Here is a 17,221-nt window from a genome sequence, read left to right on the forward strand (position 1 = left end):
GCTTGAGGCTGCTTGGTCAGAGATGTACAAATATTAACGCGTTGCAGACTTGAAAGCTGTTCTCCAGCGACCACTTCAGGCTGGGTCCAAAAGCTCGTCCATCCCCAATAGATGATAAAACACTACATAAACTGCATCCACGGATCGTTCCCCCTAATTGTAACACCTATATGAAGGGTGCATTTCTTTTAAAACCCACCTGTTTGGATTTTTTTAAGGCTTTGCGTCCGTTTTGCTTATGGAAGCAGCTTGCTCACAAACTTGACTACACTTAGCTGATAACTTAACGCTTCACTCTCGCCTAAATATCACTTTCGGCTCCAAAAACAACAAGCATACTGGAAGCCACAATGCAAAACATTCAGTCCAGAGACCAACAGGTGACATCATACCAACATCATGTCCAACTCTGACAAACTGTTTTTGTTTTTGATGGAAACTGACTCTTAATCAGCTCGTCTCAATCAGGATCTATTCGGGTTAATTAGATAGGACTTTCCTGCACAACAGGTTTTGGTAGGACCCCAACATGTTGCAGGCTCTAAGCTGCATTTCTTAGGGGTGCAGTATATCCTTTAAAGTTGACACTGACTTCTCTGTGAAGCATCTCCACCAATACAGTAACCTGTTATTTATATTAGCACATCTTCCTAAAGGGGATGGACACCTGTTGTCACATTATCTCTTAAATGCATTTCATGGTGACTTAAGCCCCCATTTGTGGGAGCAGTGGACATTAGTGGGCTAACTTTATCTTCTCTAGACTCCAACTGTTTAGCCTGAGGATACATTTGAGAGTCAAATGTGGGGGCTAATCGAGCTTAACTATGGAGGCCCTGCAGAAAAACAATGTTTGGAATCTGTATCCAACAGAACATGTTACAAAATTACTAAGAAAGGTGATAAGATGATCACTGAGCTGAGAGAATTTTTAAGTAACTGCTTCAAATTAAAGCAGGGAAACATTTGGTGATTTGTTAATCTACTAAAGTATGTTTGGAGGCCTTTCACTCTCACTCCAGTGCACACTACACACACAAGCACGTGCATCCACACTTGCATCTTATTTGTCAGGTTGTGATAAATATGCAAGGCACGGTGGACAATAGGCCCAAGCAGCCAATGCTGTCTGTCTGTATGCTGGAAAAAAAACAAAGGCTGGCCTCTCATCTGAATGTGTGTGGGTTCAGAACAGAGGGAAAGAGTGAGAGAGAGAAAGAAAATAAGACAGAAAGAAAGAAAGAAGATGATGAAGAAGAGGGAAACGACAACAGAGTGTAATAAAAGTCGGGCGCAGAGCCAGGGAGATGGTGGGGACCTGCAGATCACACATCTGGCTGTAGCAAGCGTTTCCTTTCATCACTGACCTTCTGGCTCGTTTTTGATCAGCTCCTCCATCTTGCGTTGTTTCAGTGTGTCCACCACGTCTGCCAGGCTGCCCTTGCGTCTCTCGGGGGTGCCCAGGGTGCCCGCGGCCGAGCCCCCGTCGCTGCAGAGGCGCCCCCCGCCTCCACCCTCTTCTTTGCCTGGTGAGGTAGCATTGTGCTGAGGGTAAGGACTCAGGGAGCTCCCCTTAGTGCCATCCTGCTCCTGGAGAGAGGAAAGAAGAAGAAGGGGATAGGGATTAATCAATTCTTAGCTTCAAAAAAGTGATTTTAAAGACACAAACAAACTGTAGAGAAAGAAAATTAAGAGGAAACGAGGGAGGAGCTGGCATAAACCCATTCATTATCTCCATCTTTCTTCCCTACTCTTGCTCCTGTTTTCTACATCTCCTGTTCTTATACCCCAAAGCAACAACTTTCATCCCTGTCCAGTTATCTCAAGTTAGGGCATACTACTTCTCTCTCTCTCTCAGATCCTCTGGAATCTGCATTTGACTGACTTGGAGGTACTTGACAGAACGAGCACATGAAACAGTAAAAGACTGCACACTCTTTAAGTGTCACGCTAACTCTTCATTACAAAGCGTTCAATGGCTTCCTTTGAGGGATGTCCAATGCTACAAATTCCAAGCCCAACTTTCAGCGCTGGTTTACTTTTGTCCTAAGATTTTCAAAAATTAATGCTGTGGATGCAACTCCGTCAAATTCAGAGATAAAAAAAACTCCAAAAACGGCTCCGTTGTGAGGTCAAATCATTCCCCTAAACTCATAAAGAACTGAAAGGGCAAAAAACATCATTGTAGGAGAAAAGACAATCAGCATGTCAGCAACTAATTATAACGTATACAGCTTACAGTAAAGCTCTCTTCTATTGCCAACACGTTTAGTTTAACGATGCTTGGAAGTAATGACTGTGGCTGAAAAAAGATATTTAGAAAAGTGGACTTTTGCAGAAGAACAAGTTTACCTCTTTCCACTAAACAATGTTTTTCTTATTGTTTTCTTATTATATTTAGAAATCTGTATCAACTTTCACTGCCACCGACAGCTCGAACGCACTTATTTACATTTAAATAAGCGAGTCTGAGTACGGACGTTATTGTTCCCTTTCAAAACGAAAGCTCAAACATGAACAACAAGCCTCAGGACAGTAGCCGAGTGCTAAGTAACTCTTAGCATCTTAATCTGTGACCCCATAAAACCTGTGTTTGTTTCTACAGGCGGCGTTATAGACTTAACGCCGGCTCAGCCCAATTAGCGGTGACACTGAGAGTGAGGATGCCGTCAGCTTCGAGAGGGAACGCTGTTATCTCTTTGTCACATGCACAGATGGATTCATGAGGGTATATATGCTCTACATGCACAGAAGTGCGCTCCTTCTTGAACTCGCACTCAGGTGTGGTAAACTGTGCGTGTTGCTGTTTAATTACAAAAACAAATGAGTCAGTCAATCAGCCACGCAGTCTGTCAGCTCAGCTCTTCGTGGGGTCAATGGTCCACAGGGTTAATCTTTGGCTAATCTCACTACAGTATGGGGCACGCCACCTGTGACAGCGGCACACATACACCGTACCTGTGTTTGTCTTTGTGTGGGTGTGCATCTGGGAGAGACACAGAGATGGACGGGCATGGGGAGGCGGTGATACATTCCACCTTTAATAATGACATTACAGAGCATTAAGGTGGAGATGGTTTTCTAATCATTAACTCGCAGGCTGCCGGTGGAAGTGGAACTTAATACTAAGATCAAGGTCCACAGTGAAGTCATTTAGAGTCTAGACAGACTGATCTGTGTCTTTAATTTAAAAAAAAGCATTTAAATGGGACAATTTAAGAAGAGAAAAAACTCAAAACAAAGTCTCAAATTACTTTTTCTTGTCCTTTTAAGAACATAAAGCCAGGCAGAGGCTTTCCATATCGATGATGCTTTTGTTGTCGGAAGCCAAACATTGTATGAGAGGTACAGCAGACCATTATCACTTGGCATTTTTGACACTTCGCTGACTCTCTGTGTTGGGCTCTGTGTGTTTCCACACTCTGAATAAGTCAGCGCACTCAATAATTCACCCATCCTCTCCTTGGCGTTCTTGCACATGCATTGTAACAGAGGGACAGATTGTGACAGCAATGATACGGTTGGAACGTTTGTGTATACTGTATATGACGGGGTAATGAGGTTTCAGTCAGTCGCTGCTGAGGCCGCTAACAGCCTTGTGTCACAAGTGTCTTGTGATTTTAAAAGCCCTGAAAGACTTTGCTCTTCTCCTCTGACCACCTGACCGAGTTGGTTGCTCGTGCCTCTCTTTGTTCCCTCACCCTCTCGCTGTTCTTCAGATTAGGGAAAGTCAGACTTCAAAAATGAGCGGATTTGTGATTAGGAGTTGCATCAGCGCCGGCACGACGTGCAAATGTAACGAGACGGAGGGAGAGATAGAGCGTAAGAGTGTAAAAGTCAAAGAAAGCAAGAAAGAAAGACTGAGCGAAATCCCCAGAAAAAAAAAAGAGAGAAGCAGCGTTATTAGAGGAAATGAGAGTGAGCGAGAGCGTGCGAGTTGACAGAGAGATGCATGGAGAGAGAGAGAGCAAAGAGGAAAGCAGGCATCTTGAAGGCAGCGGTCACACCTGTCACATCCCATTTATCTAATCCAGCGCCTACTTAAAACAGCCGCACTCTTTCTTTCGAGAAAGATGTCGTGCAAACAAAACAAACAGAACAAGAATATGCAGAGGGAGATGTGGGGGGGGGGGGTGGTCGGAGGAGAGATGGAGTTGGAGAGGAGTGGGGGTGAGGGGTTGTCGGATCTCTTTACTCTGCCGAAAAGCTGCCAGAGAGATGTCATCTCGCTGCGTCCAACAATGAAGGTCATTTCCCCAATCAAAGGGAATTAGCAGGGAGCCATGGCTTCTTCAAAGACCTGGTACATTACGGCCTGTGACATTATTTATGTGTGAACTCTGACAGACAGCCTTATCCCGAAGGCAACTTAAATGGCTTATGTTTCTCCCCCCACCTCCCGATCAGTCTCCCGGCATATAATCCACACGCCTCGCTGGCGATTTGTACGGCAAAGTCCAAGACAGAGGGATCAAAAAAGAGACACGACACAAGGCAGATTCTCCGCTGTAAATGGGTGTCAGTCAGCCGATCCCGGAGTAACGCAGGTGGCGAAAACTTTTTCTCATCAGCATGCATTTATTCATGAGTGCAAACAGAAATTCTGGCTACTGTAAATGTTCATGCCCTCCTCTCTGTGCATGTCTGTGCGAGCAGGTTTTTTTTGTGCATATATGTGTGACACTGTGAGTGCACCACATAGCCTGTAGGTGTGTAAATGTGTGAGTGTCTGCATATATGTATTTATATGCACTGGATGTGGCAGGCTGGCAGTGTGGGCGGTTCTGCCTTTAGTTTGCAGATGTCAATTCTCTTCCAAATGACTGGAACAAAGTAAAAATTGCGCCCCACTCTCTTTATCCTTTTACTGCCTCTGCAATGGAACCGAATTAAACAACTTTTGTCTTCTTAAGCTCATCTGTGAGGGGAGGTTGGTTTAAAAACACTTAACTCTTGCCAAATGCTATTTTTTTCCTACAGCCAGCACAGATGCCGCTGTTCATGTTCTTCTTTTTTTTCTTCCTTCTCCTATTCCTTCCGTCTTCTTCTCTCCCTCCTTCTCCGTTGCCCGACAGAAGAAACTCTCTCTCCCCCTTCTTTCTGCGCCACAGCCTGACATGTCTCGGGCTGTGCAAGGTGTATGTGTGAAAAACAATATTTGATGCTTGGCGCGTCGTCGTGGATCAAGGCATGGACAATGTGGCAGTAGGAAGAGCTGGAAACAGCTGCTCAACTAAAATACGTGCCCACACGAATACACACCGAGAGAATGTCACCGATCGCTCCTGCGAGGGGGGGGCGAGACTCAGCCCTGTGCCAGAGCCTGCCAATCTCCACAATATATACACTTAACACACCTCAGATACAGCAAATCCCTTTACATGCCATGGCTAAACACAGACACTGTCAGTGGTGACTCGGGGGGTCCTTCAGGATGAGGACAAGCAAGAAAACACACAACGACACGCATTAGTTTTCTCCTTGCGTTCCAACAATATTGAGCTATGCGACTGACCCCCAAAACTGAAGAGGAAAAAAAAGCCAACAAATTACAAAATTTTAATTTGCTGATTCTAATTGTCTTATTGCACACAGTTGCCCTTTCCTTATCTAAAAACCTGCAGCTGTATTTTAAGTAGCAGTTTGGCTAAAAAAGAAAAAAAATACGCCAGTATATTTTACCAAGACCTCTCACTGTTGACAGGCAAGCGTGTGTTGATTCATTAGTGCATCACTGGCATGAGAAATTAAGTGTGACCACTGTGTCTCAAGACTGCTCAATGACTGTGTTAAATCTGTCAAATTCACATTTACACACACACACACACACACACACACACACACACACACACACACACACACACACACATAATCACACATACAAATTAGACAAAAAAGAGAGAGAGGAAAAATTAATAAGAAATAATGCTTGATGAAATATCTTTATAGTTTTCTAACGTGTAAGCGTGCATCTCGCCTGTTAATGAAATAATTAGTGTTTGTCCATTAGCACATTTATGAGAGAAGATGCTTGCCTCTGCCTGATGTGAAAACAGTTTTTTTTTTGCCAGCATCTGCAAACATAAACATAAAAAGATCTAAAAGAAAGAAAGCAAGAGAAAAATATCTCATTCACGGGCGGTGGGCTTAAACGTTTCCTGTTGTCATTTACAATTTTCACATACATTTACACAGATTTTTGTTTCCCTCTGTAATTTTGGCGGTGTCATAACTGGATTTGATTGGTTGACCTCGCTGAACTCCCGACTAAAATCCTTCCCGTAACGCATTTGAACTCAGGTGCTCCCACCCAATCAGGGTCCAGCTGCATAGCGAGAAGTTCGCATTCAATAATTTTTTTTTAAAGACACCCTTTTTAGCTAAACTACATTCATTTGCAAACCATTATGAGCAGTGCTATTCTTACTCACAGGCAGGGGGGGAATAAAACACATAAGAAAAAAGGAGAAAAGTGAATAATCCGACACCTTTCACGCTTTTAAAATATGCACGGGTGCCGTTTTCACTCAGTGTGGTTGTGCAGCTGTAGTGGGCAGGTAGAGCAGCCGAGCCAAAGCCAAACAGGCAGGCGAGGCAGCCAGAATGAAGAGGTCAGTGTGGAGCTGAGCGCTTCTCCACCACCGTGTTAATTTACTATGACAAGATAAGGCTGTAATCTGCCCCCCACCCTCTCTATCTCGCCTCCCGCTGCCCCACATCCAAGTCAAGCAGTCGCCGATGAGCCATTTACTTCCCCCTATCACTTTACAACAACTGCCCTGAGAGAGAGAGGGGGGGAGAGACCATCCCCCCCACCTCTTTGTAAATCTCCCCTATTTCTCCTCACTCTCCAGCCACTCTTCACTGACAGTCAGCGCTGAAGGGATTGGCACTGTTAAACACCCCCCTCTGAATCCCCCTTAAAAAAAAGAAGAAGAAAAACTTAACACACATCTTACAACATGCCAAGCAGGCAGTCGGATAAGCCCCCATTCCACCCCCTGCCAGACACACACACACGCGCAGAGGCTTGCACTTAATAATCCACATCAACTATTATTAATAAGACTTTCCACATACACATACATGTCAACAGCCTCCCTTCTGGTGTCCATTAATGAATAAGAAAGCAGCTGTGTGTCATTTTGTCGTGAATATTTAAGGTTTTTGTCAGTCTCTCTTCATGATCACCTAAAGTGGTCAGCCACGACGCCTAAAATATTCATGAGGGTAATGTTTGTTTGGATAGTGTAAATCTAAATGAAGTGGGAATAATCTCAACTACAGCAGATAACCCAGTATGAAGATCTGCATCTCTGCACACCTGTGTGTTTCTTTATGTATTCCCCTGCAATCCCAGGACTTTGGTTTGCAGTCCACAGCTACCACACATACAGAGTCCACAGTAGGAGGGGCTTACTGGCTAATCAGCAAGCTAATTACAGAATTAGCTTTTAATTACAGTTGCTAACCACTGTTTCATTGTTTTATAGCGCGTGGGTATTTATGGTCAGTATGGGGGAAAGGTCGACAGGTGTTATGAGAGCACTGGTATGATAAGGTGTGTATCAAGGTGAAGGGCCAGGAGAAGTTTCCTTTAGTTTTTTTTTGTTTTGTTTTTTTGCCGTTTGTTAGGTAGCTTGCGTTAAAAAAATGCACAAGTTGCCTTGTGCCACATTTAGCTACTAGCTAACATGGATTTCCTGGCAGCTAAGGTAGTTATAGGTACATAATGAATCTACTAGTCGAAAAACATAAATAATATTGTGTTAATAACCCCAACACTCTTATCTCAAATTAAATTAAATAATTTGATCATCATTATATAAAAATAATACAAAAGTCAGGGAGGAAAAGATTAAATGTGTTGCGTCAATACTGTTTGTGTCAACATATCACAGCAAGTTTAAAGAATAAATAAACATCTGATACTCACAAACTAACTAGCAAAAATACAGCTCAATATTCAATTTGAATTACGCAACTTTACATATACACACACTGACACACAGACACCTTTACAAATACAGCGCCATACATTTAGCACCACCAAGCAGCCTCACACTTCATCCCCACGAAAATGACTCACGCAAATGGCTCACATTTTAGCAGTCACGCAAATGTGCATCAAATGGGCTCAAGGCAACGGCTGGTGGCGCACACATAAAAGCGGAAAAAAAGGGGAAAAAAAACCTCTCTCTCTCTCTCACACACACACACACACACACACACACACACACACACACACATGCAACCAAATTTTATCCTTGAACCTAAAAATGTTCATATTTAAAAAGAAAAAGTCAGCTCCCAGAAAGAACCTGCTTTCTACTTGCAAAGAAAGTCAATTTCTGTTTTTGTTTTTTTAGGGTTCTGCTTCTTTTCACATCTACTGTCAGTCAACAAACAAATAACCTTGTTTTCTTTTATCGTTGTGGAGATACATGTACCTTTTCATAGTTTGGCTGCCATAAGAAGAGTAAACAACATACCAAAGTTAAAGCAGACCCAAACTGTTAATGCATTCAATATGTGAAAAAAAAGCTGTTTACTTATCCAGAAATGACTGGAAATCCCATAAAAGCAAAACCATTCTAATTAGTTAGGAAATGCTTAATTCACGAAATTAAAATGACAAATACACAAGGTCGAGGAAGTTAATTTCCAGCTGAATGCATCTGCAAAATGAAACATTTTGCAAGCAAAGATTGTAGATTTTTGTCATACAGGTACTAATTCCATTTTCAGCCTAGGCTGTCTTAAAAACAGAAAACTGCTATGCTTTCAATAATCACTTAATTCGAAGGGTTGAAACTACCATGACCACAATCTGATCTGGGGTCTGAGCCTTGGGGTTACTTTCAACCCCAAGCCTCTCAAACGCACACAGGTAGACAGCCTTATAGGAAGGAATTGGAAGGGCAGAAAGCCAATGGAGATAGAGAGATGAAGCCAATGACCAAGCCTGCAGTCTGTAAAACTGAAGGTCTACATTGGTAACTTAGACACATTTCTATGCCAAGTGGTTGGTTGTGGTTAAAAAAATGTTTTCTTTTTTGTGGCCTATGGCAATGCAGTCCCAAAGTCACACAAATGTTAGCATCACTAAAGGTAGAGTCATAGTTTTTTTTTTTAACAACTAATCATAACAGCCTGGACACTGACATCATCAAGTACCATTAATGGATACTGCACTTCTTTGGGCTCCAGCTATAGTCTTAAGCACATGAGAGAGCAAACATACAGAGATTCCTTCATGTATTGGTGAGAATCGCATGACTAGCTAACATGGCTAAGTACCATTCCAATGCGGTTTACTGATGACACCAACTCACAGGTGGCGTACAACATCACTGATCCCACCAACGATGTCACCTCTGTGGCCTCTTAATGCTGCCTCTCGTTCTAAATACAATAGCTCATAAATAAGGCTTTAAAAACAAATATTCAACAGCTGGCTGCTCATAATCACTGTGGCATTCAAATACCTTTGCTGACACTAAACATATCTGTGAATGTAGGGTCTGCATTGTATCTATGTATGGGATAACCATGCAAGTTTAGGGATTATTCTTCTTCTGGGCATGCAAACATAAGATCAATTTTAACTCCTTTTTCTGGGTTATATCTGTTTATATTTCAGAAACTGGAAGCGTGTAGGACCTGCCAACGGTCATTTTTACAAAGTTTCTCTACAAAGACTTTTGACTTCTCTGATGAGTTCAGACACAAAAGTTCCTCCAAATGTCTCTTCAACTGTTTCACCTGTAACCCCAAATCAGCTACTGTCACCCACAGGTGTGTGCCCCAAGCGTGAGAAACGATGGGTGAGACTGATTTGAAAACCGTTATTATTTACCATGTTGGGCGGGCTGTCCAAGTTGCGGTTGGGGGGCGAGCGAGGGGACACCTTGTTGCAGTAGGAGGCCAGGGGGAGGTGGATGACACCGCCCAGTCCCTCACTCTCCTCATCCTCCACTCGCTGTCTGCTGGTTGCCATGGTTACCTCTCCATCTGTCCCCCCATATGGAGAGGCTGGTCGCTTGGAAGACATCCTGGAAAATAAATAGGAGATAGAAAGACAAGAGAGAGAAGGAAAAACAGGAGGAAGAATGAGCAACACTCAAAAGATGATATAATAGGCTGACAACTCCACTTATATGTTGGTAGCAATGAAAAGTGTGGAGGCTCCAAACTAGTTCTCAGAAACTCCCGGATAGTTCAAACTTTTAAGTGTTTACCCCTCTGCTATCCATTTACTGCCTTCCGGTAGACATTCATCTGATCAACCTGCAACATTTCTCCATCTTAAGTTTTCTGGGGAAACCCTTGCCCTCATAAAGACAACAACGGGGCATCTCCTCACATCGACTTTAGCGAGCTTCTTGGCAGACATTCAAACGCACTCTCGGGTCTTACAGTATGTTTACCATCGGGGCCGTTACTGCAAAAGGAGCGCGCTTGGACTGGCATTGTGGAGGAAATGACCATGTCTTGACAATGGGCTTTCACAGAGAAAAACAGATTGTGAAAGAGAGAGAGAGTGTGTGTGTGAGACAGAGAGGGAGAGCAGTATGTACAGTGACAATAATGTGTGTTTATGAAAACCTCTGGACAATAGAGTGACGGGAAGGAAAAAAGGTAGCAGCACGACAGCCCCCGCTGTTTGCATTTGTTACTCTGCCTTTGTTCCCTTGAAAAGAAGCAAAGGATATAAAGCCACATCTATTAGGTGAACTCTGTCTCTCACAAGGTAAATTTGCCTCCCTGTACTTCAGCTGAATAGGGATGCAGTGACTATGCGGCAATAATAGAATTTAATGTGGTTCTCAGCATCGCCTGAGTGCTTTCAGATGCACTTGTCAGCCTTGAAGCCACTGCGACTATGACCCTGGGTAATAGGCTGCTAACGCTCAGTTGCACAGAGGCAACACATGACAGCGATGGAAGGATGGAGGGATTGTGAAAACTTTAGCGGAGGGTTGATCCTGATGAAATAAGCAACAGGCATCTGACTTTCAAACTCCGCTAATTTGTTCCTTCTTTTGACTTAACAAGCTGGTTTTTTTCACTCATCCGCTCACTCTCTTTATCCGGCATCCATATCGTGCCTGCCTGTGATTTCCTCCGTTTTCCTCTTCAGCCTTTCTCCCTCAAATTCTTCCCCTCTCTCCCCTGCCTGTCTCTGGTAAACTGATTACACTCTCAACTCTATTGGATTTCCTCTGGACTGTACATCTGGCATTTTTCCTAGGAGCAGCCCTGCTGCTAATTCATTGCTTATTTACCTTATGACAGTGGAAAGGCAAACAATATTGAGTGCAGCTCACTGGAGGCGATGAGGAAAGCGCCACGCTAGGACACGCAACATGCGGCTTTATCACATCGAAGGAAGGTTACGGTCAAAATCAAATAAACTCCGCTGAAGTATAAGGATTAAAGAAAAAAAGAAAGAAAAAGAAACGATAAAGATAAAGAAAGGAAACCGAAAAACCCCTGCACCATAGTGACCTAATTTAATTACATTTAATTGATTTTGGAGGATGCTTGCAATATTCATAGATATACATAATCTAATAATTTAAACTGATTTACAAATTGAAATTTGTATTCTCTGTTTTCGTACTGAGTGTATTTTGTATACAGGATCTCTTTTTTTTTTTAATGTAAAACCCCAGGTTTTCAGGATCATGGAACTTTCCTTCCATGCGTTTTTGAGTTTCAATGGGCTCTGCAGAGCTGTTTAACGCTGCACCGGACTATTTCATCCACTTAGAAGGGACCCTTCATTTGAAGTTAAATCAGAAAATTGCTAAATCACCACTACAGATATATATATATATATCTTTTACTACTAAATCAGAAAGTTCTGTACAGCTACAATTGTTTCTTTTCAGTGACTTTCTCACAGCTTTAATCAAGGTTAGACTGGATGAAGCATGTTCTAGTAGTTACAATAATGTTGACGGTGGCTAAGTGCTTTCATGAAGGACGCCGTATAAAGTACACGCAACCAAACACAGAGACAGTTGTCGAAATCAACTGGCTGGTGTATCTGCAGCTGATTTCTTTATCGGTTTCTCCTGGACGCTCTCTCTTGCTCAGCAAAAACTAAGGCCATAAATGACAGCTGAAGAATGTGTATTGTTTCGAAATAAAACTGCACAATGAGAGCACTAAAGCAAATTGATATTAAAACTGACTTGAGATAACATTTATGATGCATGTTGGAATGACTGTGGGGAAAGCTATATCTGTGCGTGTGCGCGTGTGCCGCCGCGCTGTATAATGCAAGCGGCAGGCCCAGCTGTACAAACTACACACACACACACACACACACACACACACACACACACACACACACACACACACACACACACAGAGAGAACAGAGCAGAACACTGCAGGTCTGTCTTCATCACCGCCTGTTTACTTTACCTCCTTTCACTCTTTCACACTAAGGCCTTTTGTTTCAGACACACACACACCTCCCCTTGTATCCTTTGCACACCTCTACTCCAGCCATAACCCAACACACACACACACACACACACACACACACACACACACACCTGTGATCAGTTTTGAGAGCTCTTGCCTCGCTAATGTTACACTTTGGCTATGTTACAGAGACATCTTTGAAAGCATGGGAGGATTTTAATTTGGTTTTTACAACGTTGTTATCCATCATTTAACCACAGTAGCCACAGAAACATATCTAGATATATGGGCAATCCATAGACAAGAACAGTTACACATTAACACAGAAGGCAACACAGGTATCCAAAAGCTCTAAGGGGCAGGGAGCGACTTCAATCTCTGGATTTCCTTCTCTCCTCTTCTCATTTGCCCACTCCTCTCCCGCAACTCTGCTACTACTTCCTCAGAGGTGGGTGTCTATGAATGGGGAGGCCATTCGCAGCTCCTCTCCGGCTATAAAGTCCCTCTTTCCCCCGTCTGTTCGCCTTTGAAGTCAAATTACTATACAATTGGGCACAGCGGGTGTGCAGGTTTCGCTGGCTACTTCATTTAAAAGTTTGGCAGGGCTGTCATGCTGGTGGTAGACCTAAAGGAAGCGGTCTAAACAGCGAGGATTTAAAGAGATAATGTGATTAATTTCCAGGCTGTCTTAGGTAATAATTAAGGGAAATTAGCATAATTTTGTTTAAAAAAAAAAACGAAACAAAAGAACACCAAGGAACATCTCCTTCTCTGTGAGACACATGTATGTTTCTTTAACATTTCTTTAACAAATGAGATGACGACCCTTTTTTGCCGTATTTACAAATTCAAGCAAAAATAATTTTAAAAAGTCATCTTTTTGCCCCCCCGCCTTCATCCAAACTCATTTCTTTCACAGAAAAAACACATACACACGCAACACCACACAGTGAGAGTGCTAAGCTGAGATTAGAGTGCCACTTCCCTTTGGCTTTTTGATGATTAGTGGCTCCTCAACTAAGTCCCTCATATCACATATGTCCACCGCAGCTAAGTCACTAATCGGACAGCGACGGACGTCCATTAACAGGCCGAATAATCGCCATCAGCGGTGGTTAACTGTCTCCTGGCCATCACTTACTGTAATCAACACGTCCATTTCACGTTGGCACGTCAGCGACGGAAAGCTTACGCAAGCGTGTTTAAATACAGGCAGCGAGCTTATGAACACGCGATCGATGTTGCTCTCACACGCGAAACATCCCCCAGAAATGCATCCAGACACATTTCAAATGAATTAAGCAAAGTGGGGACAAAGATTTGTTTAAGCTTTGAGGGAGAGCGAGAGAAAGACAAAAGCAGCCATCACAGAAATGTCACAGACTATCGCACACACACACACACACACACACACACACACACACACACACACACACACACACACACACACACACACACACACACACACACACACACACACCCGGCTCTTTCACTCTGTGTGTCTGGCTGCTAACATAATCATGGTGCTAACTGCTCTTGTTAACTCCTCTACTCAGAACAAGCTTTCAGGGAGCGTGGGAGCCTCCTCTGGAGAATTCCACAGTAAAGTGTGCGTCTGTGCTTCGGCATATGCACGCGTGAGTGTGCGTGTGCGTGTTCGCACCCTCGCTTTAAATTACAACCCATTATTTCAGCCACCACACAGTCAGTTGGATCTATCGTCTGCAGTAAAAATAAGCGCAGAGGCTAATTCCAAAGGGCTGTCAGGAGCCAACGTGACATTTGTGTTTTCGTTATTCCTCCCCCCACTACCACCACATCCACCACCACCTTAAGAGCGCTAAGAACTGCCTGCCTGTCACTCAGGTGTGGGGTCTATTTGCGTGGAAATGTGAGCTATCTTTGAAATTGTTCTCTGAGGGGATGGAAGGGCATATCAAAATAGTTGAGCGGAATGTGCCTTTTAGATAAGGCGCCCAGAGCGTTTTGCCTCAGAGGAGCAGACCGCAACATTTACGTATGACACCTCAGGCAGGAATTTCAACAAATGTTTCCCCCTTGTGTCACACTATCGCTCATTTTATTGCCATCTTTTTCTTTTTGTTTATCCTCCTCTTTTTCCTTCTTCACTTCCCAGCTTTCAAAACAATTTCCCCATCTCCTTCTACCTCCGTCTCTCCGTCACACGCTGTTGAACTTATTTGAACACTGCTTGTCCTCCTGCTCTTTCCCTCTCCCCGTCTTTTCTCCCTCTCCCTCCCCCGGTGTTGTCTTACTCACTGTTCCCTCTTTACACAATCAGCTGTTTGTAAGAATGTCGCTCCATCGCTCCCCTCTCTCTCCCTCTCCCTCCTTCTTTCCCTTCTTCTCCGAGCAGACTCTTAAGGATATTGCCTAATATCTATTTATAGACTGTCCTTTCGAACAGTGGGATGAGTGGGGCAGCAACAGAGAGGAAAAGCTGAGATGGAGGCGTAAAGATTAGGAAGGAGGTGGTCAGCGATATTCCCTTTTACTTTGGTGCTGCTTTACTATATTTAAATATTCTTGACAAGCACAAGATTTCGTTTTAGACTCTGAGAGAACTTCGGACCAATAAGCCCTCAAACATTAGCGACTTGTAGACAAAATACCAATTTTATAGGGAGACATTCTGATGAAGTGTGAAAATAAAGTTTAAAAAATTTGTACGAATTTCACTAGAACTGCTGTAAAACGCTGAACTTTCCGTAATCGTTTTCTCTCTTTAAATAAACAGCGCATAACGGGAAGAAAATGTGAACACAGCTCCTGCCTGTATATGCTCATACACTCACAGAGACACACCCTTACACACACACGTATACACAAAGGCGCAAACACACACTCAGCCTCACAAACACAAAGCATCCTCTGTGAGGTGCCCTAAATCGGCGCCCGGCAGCTCAAACCGTGTTTCCTGTCCAGCTTAACCACAAAAGGCAATAACACACAACCCTAATGTCACCACTGTTAATCACACACACACGCTGGAGAAAAGTCATGCGTGTAGTGTGTGTGTGTAGAGAGAGAGACAGAAAATGAGAGAGCAAAGGGGGTGAGAGCGCAGAAAGACGTGGGCTAACTCATGTGGCCTCTGAGACTACCTCTCTCTCTCCCTCCCTTATTCTGTCTGTCTCGCTCGCCCATTCATCCACCCAAAGCTTTAGTCACCAGAGGGGCATCGCTCCACATACTTACAGTTTCATTTTTCTCCCTCTTTAAAACTTTTATTTATGTCCTTACACGGAGTCACTACGTGATCGTCACTGACGTTTTAGTGACAGAGAAAAGATAAAGCAAAACGGGAGAAATAAGGAAAGCCATCAACGCAACGGAAGGCCGTGGGAAAATCTCAAGTGCTGCCATTGAAAAAGGAAGACGAGAGGCAGAACTGGGGGAGAAGTGGGGAGTGAGGGGATGCAGACGGCGAGAGGAGAAAAAGTGCATCCGGTGGACGGCGGCCCCGCTCCCCTGGTGTTTTGCGAGGGGGAGACGATGCATAATGTTTATTGAGCGACGGACAGTGTTTTTCCATTGTTGTGCCAGGGCCACTATTTGTGCTGCATTTGTTAAGCAATCCATAAAGGAGTCACAACATTTGTCTCACTGTCAGCGACTTGGCCTGCCCCTGTAAACACACACACACACACACACACACACACACACACACACACACACACACACACACACACACACACACACACACACACACACACAGAGAGATAAACACACCCAAAATGCAAGCTCATTCTCTCACATAAATGACAACACACAAATACGAGCGCACACAGAGTCCCAGCTGGCCTCTTTCTTTCGTCCCCGCACTTTGAAACTCTCCCACCTCGGCCCAAATGGTCTCCTCCTTTTTCCTCCGACCCCCCACCCCCTCCCTACCCCCATCTCTCTCTCTCTCTCGCCCTCGCTACCTGGAAAAACAGAGGTTTCATTGTAGCGCTCCGGGAGGGAGCTCCAAGCTCCTGAAACTGTCTCCTATTGAAGATTCGAAGGATGGAGAGTGTGTAAATGTGAACGGCAGAGAGCGACAGCAAAAGCAACATAGTGGGATTAGCACAACACAAGCTGCCTGGATTGATGGATGGCTAAAGAAATGGGGGAAAAGAAGGAGAAGAGAAAAAGCGAATATACAGTGCATGCACACTGCTAAGCTTTCTGGCTCTGGTGACAACAGAATCCCACCACCTGACCTTTGACTCCAACCCTATGACCTCATGTCATATGACTACACTCTAGTTAGCCTGGAGGGAACACCTCTGTCAGTCTCTCGCTTTTTTCGCACGCACTTTTTTTCTTCCCCTAAATCGCTTCTCATCATTCTCACTTTCTTTCATCCCCTCCTCCCCCATCCATAAACACAACAACAAAAACAAATGTGGCCTAATATTTCCCTGTCTCTGCTGGCTGTTGGCGAGGGTCAGCTGAGCACACCAGGGTGGGAGGTCGCGGTGGGAGAGAAAGTTGGAGGGGTGAAGGGTTGGGTAGGAGTGTGCTGAGAAAGGGGAGGAAGTGGGGAGGAGGGGTGGGGAGAGGCTTTGGCATTCTCCTCTGGTATTTTTCTGTCTGTCGTTCTTTCTTTCCCTTTCTTTCTTCTTCTTTTTTTTAACCCCCCCTTCTCGTTCCATGGATGGAGACACGGTTATCAAGCCTCTCTGGGGACAGACAATATGGTCCAGACAATGGCCTCCAGTCCAAGGTGGTGGTGGAGGGGGCGGGACACAGAGAGAGAGAGAGGGAGCGAGACA

At 44.1% G+C, this 17,221-nt stretch overlaps 1 protein-coding gene across 16 annotated transcripts in view; it reads right to left on the minus strand.

Annotated features, from left to right (window-relative positions):
* Positions 1-17,221, minus strand: part of sox5 (SRY-box transcription factor 5) — a 247,642-nt gene that overhangs the window by 65,092 nt on the left and 165,329 nt on the right. For all 16 annotated transcript variants that reach the window (XM_085250797.1, XM_085250799.1, XM_085250796.1 and 13 more), the window contains 2 exons: positions 9,860-10,055; positions 1,368-1,590 (listed from right to left, as the gene is read on the minus strand). In XM_085250797.1, coding sequence (XP_085106923.1) covers positions 1,368-1,590; positions 9,860-10,055 — 419 coding nt within the window. The remainder of the gene's footprint in view (positions 1-1,367; positions 1,591-9,859; positions 10,056-17,221) is intronic.

Source organism: Mchenga conophoros, linkage group LG17 (genome assembly GCF_057382185.1).
Source record: "Mchenga conophoros isolate Kocher_MC1m ecotype Shallow Benthic linkage group LG17, M_conophoros_male_GT1.1, whole genome shotgun sequence".
Classification (NCBI taxonomy): Eukaryota; Metazoa; Chordata; class Actinopteri; order Cichliformes; family Cichlidae; genus Mchenga; species Mchenga conophoros.